Here is a 6,000-nt window from a genome sequence, read left to right as displayed (position 1 = left end):
AAATGTGTGTGTGTGTGTGTGTGTGTGTGTGTGTGTTTTCTGTTGTGAAACTCAATAATTTTACAGAATGGACTAGGATGGGTTCTTTGCTTTTAACTGTTGGTCTACCTGGCAAAAGGATTTCTCTGCAATCCTCTTTGTAAAATAGAACAGAGACAATGCGCAAGAAATTATTATTTTTAAAAATTTTTGGTTGTTTATGGTTTTTAAAAGCAGATGCAATGTTATCTGTGGCCGTTTGTGCAAATGATGAATTGTGCTTTCAAACTAATTTCCTCCCGCGAGTTAGACCAAAACACTGGGCTTTGTAAAAAGCTCTGCTTAAAAAGTATTTGGCATCATGAGGCCACGAGGCAGTTGTACAACTGAAGCCTCTTTATGATAAAAATAAGAAATCCAGACTTTAGTTTTGGTAATACAATTCTTGTAACCATTCGAACACTGCTGGGCTGTGCTTTCAACTCCTAAGAGAAGGAATGGGGGCAGGGCAAGGGAGCTTGTTCAGTAAACAAAGATTCCAAATCTAGGGAATTTAGGATTTACTAGGATAATGTGCGTTATGAAATTTCATATATCAGAGTATGTGTAGTGCATCAAGATTTCAGCTAAGTAGGTCCTTGTATACTCTTCAATGCCTGGAATGTTTTTACACGCATGCTAATAAAGGCTCACCTTTGGGAGAAGAAAAAAGGCCTCCTTTCAAATGAAATCAAGCCCAGGTAAAGTTGAAACTCAACCCACAGAGCTCTGGCACCGTTTTCAGGCTAAAAGAAGATGAGAGTTTCAATTTCATCATCTCGCAACACTGATAAATGTGGTGCCCTGGCTGACAAAATTTGCAGATTACCGAGGTCTTTCTAAACACGTGTAAATACGCGTGCCCATTTATGTGCAACTCCAAACAATTTGCCGATTGCAATGAAAGACCAAGGACTCTTCCGTGAGACAATCATTCGGTTCATTTACATGAAAAGTCTTAAATAGCAAAAATGCTACTTTCAATTTACATCACAGTGTCTCCATAATTGAGAACAATGGCTTCCTCAATGGAAGATAATGCAAAGGAGAGGCATACTGAGATTAAAAAAAAAAAAAAAAAAAAAAACACCAAAAACCTCTAAAAACAAACCAAACCAACCGCCTCAACTTTGCAGCATACTTTGCAAATACAAGCCAATTAATCTAATTTAAGATATAACACACAGCAACAGCTTCCCATGCTGGGGGTCTTCAGTGCTACTGGAGGAATATTCTCTTTAGAGTCCATCCATTCACACACAAGTGAGCCTTTTTAAGAGCTTATGGTGACTTTTTTTTTTTTTTTTTTTCAGATCCTTCCATTTTGTCCTAGTTCCAGGGCAGCCACAATTAGCTTGACATGGGGTTTCTCTCTCCTTTCAAAAAACCTCTCAATTGAGTGCACGTCTGTGAACGAGGTAGGACCCGGGACCCAGGGCCCGATAAAGAGCATACCTGATCTGTTGGTAACATATTGTCTCCTTCGTGGACGTGTGAACGATTATGCACACCTCTGTGGTCTGAGCGGGGTTTATACATGTATCTTTCTGCGTTCTGCAGGCTGGGACCACCTGCTGTATGTACAATACGTGCTTGCTCTATTTGTGCACCATCTTCCTTCTTGAATTTAAAGACCCACCTATTACATCTTGTTTACTCAGTATCATTCCCCCATTAAAGAAAGAAAAAAAAAATCCTACAAGAACTCAACATGCCATGTTTCAATCTGGCCCCAGTGGCTTTTTCCCTGAAAGCAAAACGTGTGTCTTTTACACCAGGGCTTTCTCCCCACCCCAGGGGGTGTCTTCCATTCTTTTGTGGCTCAGTTTAAGGCGAAAGGGCTCCAAACCACTAACTAAACAGAAGAGAGCCCCTTCTTCCCCCTCCAGGGAGAATTTCAGATTTAATTTATCTGAAGATAGCGTGCTCTCTTCTTACTTATTTGCCACCATTACGAGGATAACAAACCACCACCTTGGCTTCAAGATCCTGGGTGGAGAGGCTCACGGGCTTTTTCAACCATCTTTGGCGAGGCCTTGCTTCCTTCCACTCGAGTAAGTTGCGGCTTGGGGCCACGGAAAGGACTGGGTGAGAGCCCGAAATGTCGTTTGAAAAAGAGAGAAGCCCTCCCTCCATCCCCTGAGCCCCACCAGCCCGCTCTCCGGGGCGAAGCTGCGATCCAGCAGCCCCATATGGGCGAGACTTGGCAGGTCCGCGGGGCTCCTCTCGCAGCCGCGGAGTCGGAGTCGGCGCCGGCCGGGCGTCCGCGCCCGCCGGCCGCGGGGCTTCGCGCTCTCGCCGCCCTTCTCCCCGAGTCCTCCCTTCCCCCACCGGCCGCCCCCTCCCCCTCCGCCGCGCTCCCTTTTGTTCGCTCGCCGCTCGGGCCGCCGCCGCCGCCGCCGCCGCCGGGCCCGCACCCCCAGCCGTAGGCCCCGGCGTGGCGGGCCGCCCCGCCGCCGCCGCCGCGCGGCCTAGAGCGCGCCGCCCGGGGAGGCGCGGGGCCCGGGGCCGGGCGCACGGCGAGGCCGCGGCGGCGGGGCGGCCCGGGGGCGCGGGAGCCGGCAGCCCGGGAGGCGGCGGCGGCAGGCGGCGGCGAGGCCGCTCCACCGCACACGCACACACAGACCCCGGCAGCGGGAATGCAGATGACACGCCCGTAACATGGAAGCCGCCGCCGCCGCCGCTACGACGACAGCAGCAGCAGCCACAGCAGCCGCAGCCGGCGGCGCCGCGCTGAACAAAGGTCATCCGAGCTGCGGCCCAGACGCCCGGGCTTGACCGCTGCGAAGGCCAACCCCGGGAAGGGGGTGGGTGTGCGCCCGCGGGGCGGGGGGCGGCGAGGGGCGGCCGGGGCGGGGTGGGGGGCGGCGGGGGTGGGGGGAAGCCGGCGAGCGAGGGGCGAGGGCAGCGCAGGACCGGGCGCGGGTGGGCTGCGGGGGAGAGGCGGGCGCGCCGGCCCCTCGTGCCCACCCCTGCGGGCCGGGGTGAGCGCGTGAGGCTCAGGCCCCTTGGCCTGACTGCAGCGGCCTGTCCCACCCTGGCCTTGGGGACGGCTGGCCTTCGCGCCCCGCCGGCTTCCTCGGGGGGGCCGAGGACGAGCCGGTTTCGCTAGGCCCCACAGGTTCAGAGAGGGGGGCCACGTGAGCGCTGGAGCTTGCTCCTACCCCCTCCAGCGCCGGCGGTGCACCGAGGATTCTTTAAAGGCCTCTGTGCCCCTCGTTCTCCCTGCCCCTCAGCTCGGGGGCCCCCCCACCCCCACCGCAGGCATCCCTAGTTTCCTACCCCGAGGTGAAGGGATTTGGACTTCTCCCCCCAGGTGCTTGAAAGAAGAGAAGGTTGGAGGAGGAGGAGACTGGGGGGGCTGCTGGTGGTGGTGACAGGGCTGGGAGAGTGCGGAGAGGGACGGGAGGAGGGGGCTGGGTGGGGTGGGGGTGACAGGCGGAGAGGAGCCTGGTCAACAAGCCAGCACCACTCTGCTAGGAGGCCGAGGCCGCTCCTGCAGCCGACGCATCCAGTGTGAGCAGACACACATAGATTGCTTTCTTGGGGGCTCTTTGTCAGCCACCAACACAGAGAACACACACTGACACACACGTACACAAAGATGTGAGCCAGGTTGTGGGAGGTAAGTGGGGGAAGGAGAAGGAGGGGGAAACAGTGTCTGCGGTGGGCTTTGGGGTGGAGGGGCAGGGGGGATGGGCCCTGAGGGGCTCTGGGGTGCTTGTGAGGTGAGCCTTTCCAAGGCTGTGTGCTTGCCTGTGTGTGTGTGTGTGTGTTGGGCGGGGGGGACACACGATGACCTTCCCCTCCTCACGAAGACCTAAAAGGGAAAAGCAACCCCTAGCGAGATCCCCTCTGTGCTGATGATTTTCAGGGACTTGTTGGCAACTCAGCGAGGGTTGCCATAGCTTTTTTATGTAGGGTGACCAGAACCGGCTGAAACTGGTTTGAGGCAGATCAGCTCCTGAACACAATGCAGTCACTGAGCTACTACAGTGGGATAGCAGCTTCCTTCCTTCATGGCAGCCAAAAGCAGAGGAGCTTGCAGGAAGGTACCATCCCAACACAGTATGTGAATGCACACTTAGACACCACACAGCACTGGTACGTGACTGATGGAGCCCTAAAAGATTCTGTGTAGAGAAGAGGGAAAAAAATGTGCAGGTTTGCAAGGTCTGAGATTACTTGGGCTTTTCCTGCCTTTTTCTTTTGCTTAAGGGATGGACAAGGAGCTGAGATTTATGACCCTTATTAAAGAAAAAATGTGCCTTGCTAGGGTGGGGACACTTGGTTTCTGCAGTCTCTCTTTCTCTCTCTCTTTCTCTGTGTTTTTAACAAAACAAAACCAAAATGAACTGATGGGTTTGTAATGGTAGTTTTGTTTGTTGCTGGAGAATGCTACTTTGCATGCTTTTTTTTTTTTTCTCTCTTGCAGGGTATGTTCTGTTTTGTGCTTTTCCTTTTAGAAGCTACTAAAGGGTGTTGGGGATCCTTCTGACTATTATGAAGGCCAAAAGGTAACAATATTGTTCTAGGAAATGAGCATAAATGCGTTCCAGTGATGCTGTAAGGCATACATGCTGTCTTTTTTTTCCTTGTAGGCCTGTTGACTGGGGCTGCTTTTAACCCTTTCATATTTGCAGAGAATGCAAAACCGTGTGACAGTCACTGAACATTGAGCCAAAGTCTTTCCAAAAGGTCAAGGTTCACAAGGTGAGATATGATATTTTGAGCATGAATTTAAGTGTTTTATTTGAAGGTCCGTGCAGAGGCAGATGGACAGTGGATTGGTACCCTGGAGATAATTTTGGGTTCAGAGTGGAGAGGGAATACTCTTAATGTTATCCAAGTTTAATGGGATTAGGGTGATTTTATGATGGGATTGCTATCAAGACAAAATCAGAATGACTTCCTTAATTCGCATGTGGCTAGTCCTTGGGAAGGAGGCAGGCCTGGAAAGAGGCAAGTTTAGAGAACGGTAGGCATCAGGGCCTTGTGGAGAATGTACTGGTTTGCATGAGACTTAAAGCAGCACACATGTAGCATTATCCTGATGGTGACCAAAAAGAAAAAAAAAAAAAAAAGGGAAGGACTTGGCCAAATCGAGGCAGCCTATTTGAGGAGTCTGAAGCCTATTTGCCTTTTGTTCATTCCTCACCTTCCTTTTACCTTGTGCTCTGTGTTAACCTGAAAGGTTTTTCAACTCGGAGTCAAGTGGTGGAATGGCTTTTATTGATTTTAGGGGCTGTTGACGGTGAGTTTGCCATTGGATTATTTGTGGCATACATTTTAATGTGGAATGCTAATGCAGTACCAGGAGGAAACCGGCTAGTCTGGCTTCATCTGTGAAAAGATGCCTGTTAACTCAAAAGCTTTGTAGCAGTGGATGGTGGAAAATATCTGATGCCTTAAAGAGCTCGCTGTTCTCCTCAGGCTGGTGTTTGTATGTACCCCCAAAGCCAGAGGTTTTTGAGGAGCAGGGAGGAGAAAGCAGGCATGAGTCTGGCCAAGTAAAGAACAAAGAGAGTGAGCGCTTACCGGGGGAGCACTAAGCATTTTGCCTTGGGGTTCCTGGTGAAAAGAGCTGCAACTTCCCCAAACAGGAAGCCAGCAGCTCCAGAATCCTATCCAGTATGATCTCCATGACACACAGAACTTGTTCTGGGTCCTGGTCTGGTAGGAGGACAGTCAGGAGGAGCTCAGAGAGGACAGGATTGGAAAATACATCTGTCCCCTACTTTGAAGAGGGCATTTTATTCCTCCTCGATTTGATTTGCGCAGAGTCGAGCCTTTTCAGAAATGCCGAGGATCTTAGAATATGCTAAGTTGTGTGCTGGCAGTTGGTGGGCAGAGTATCTGCCGTGAAGGGTGTCAAGTATGCTAGGGTTTTTATTGTTAAGGGTTTTTTTCATGTGATCGCAGAGAACCCAGTATGTGATAAAGCTGGCAAAAGGGAAGCGAGTGCACGGTTAGCTCAGAGTA

At 51.5% G+C, this 6,000-nt stretch overlaps 1 protein-coding gene across 19 annotated transcripts in view; it reads left to right on the top strand.

Annotated features, from left to right (window-relative positions):
* The first annotated feature begins 1,832 nt into the window (after positions 1-1,832).
* Positions 1,833-6,000, top strand: part of ZNF532 (zinc finger protein 532) — a 105,521-nt gene continuing 101,353 nt past the window's right edge. For 3 of the 19 annotated variants that reach the window (XM_082699451.1, XM_082699452.1, XM_082699462.1), the window contains exon 1: positions 1,833-2,072. Coding sequence is in view for 6 of the 19 variants with exons in the window: in XM_082699455.1 (XP_082555581.1) it covers positions 2,680-2,761 (82 nt within the window). In the remaining 13 variants the exon portion in view is untranslated. Of the gene's footprint in view, positions 2,073-2,100; positions 2,826-2,936; positions 3,644-3,717; positions 4,123-4,453; positions 4,536-4,619; positions 4,732-6,000 lie in introns of those variants that run through there. The other 16 variants (XM_082699449.1, XM_082699447.1, XM_082699458.1 and 13 more) reach the window with 15 other exon arrangements.

Source organism: Mustela nivalis, assembly GCF_964662115.1.
Source record: "Mustela nivalis genome assembly, chromosome: 14".
In the NCBI taxonomy this organism is placed as follows: domain Eukaryota; kingdom Metazoa; phylum Chordata; class Mammalia; order Carnivora; family Mustelidae; genus Mustela; species Mustela nivalis.
Note: the sequence above shows the minus strand (reverse complement) of the source record. Positions and strands in the feature narration are given on the sequence as shown.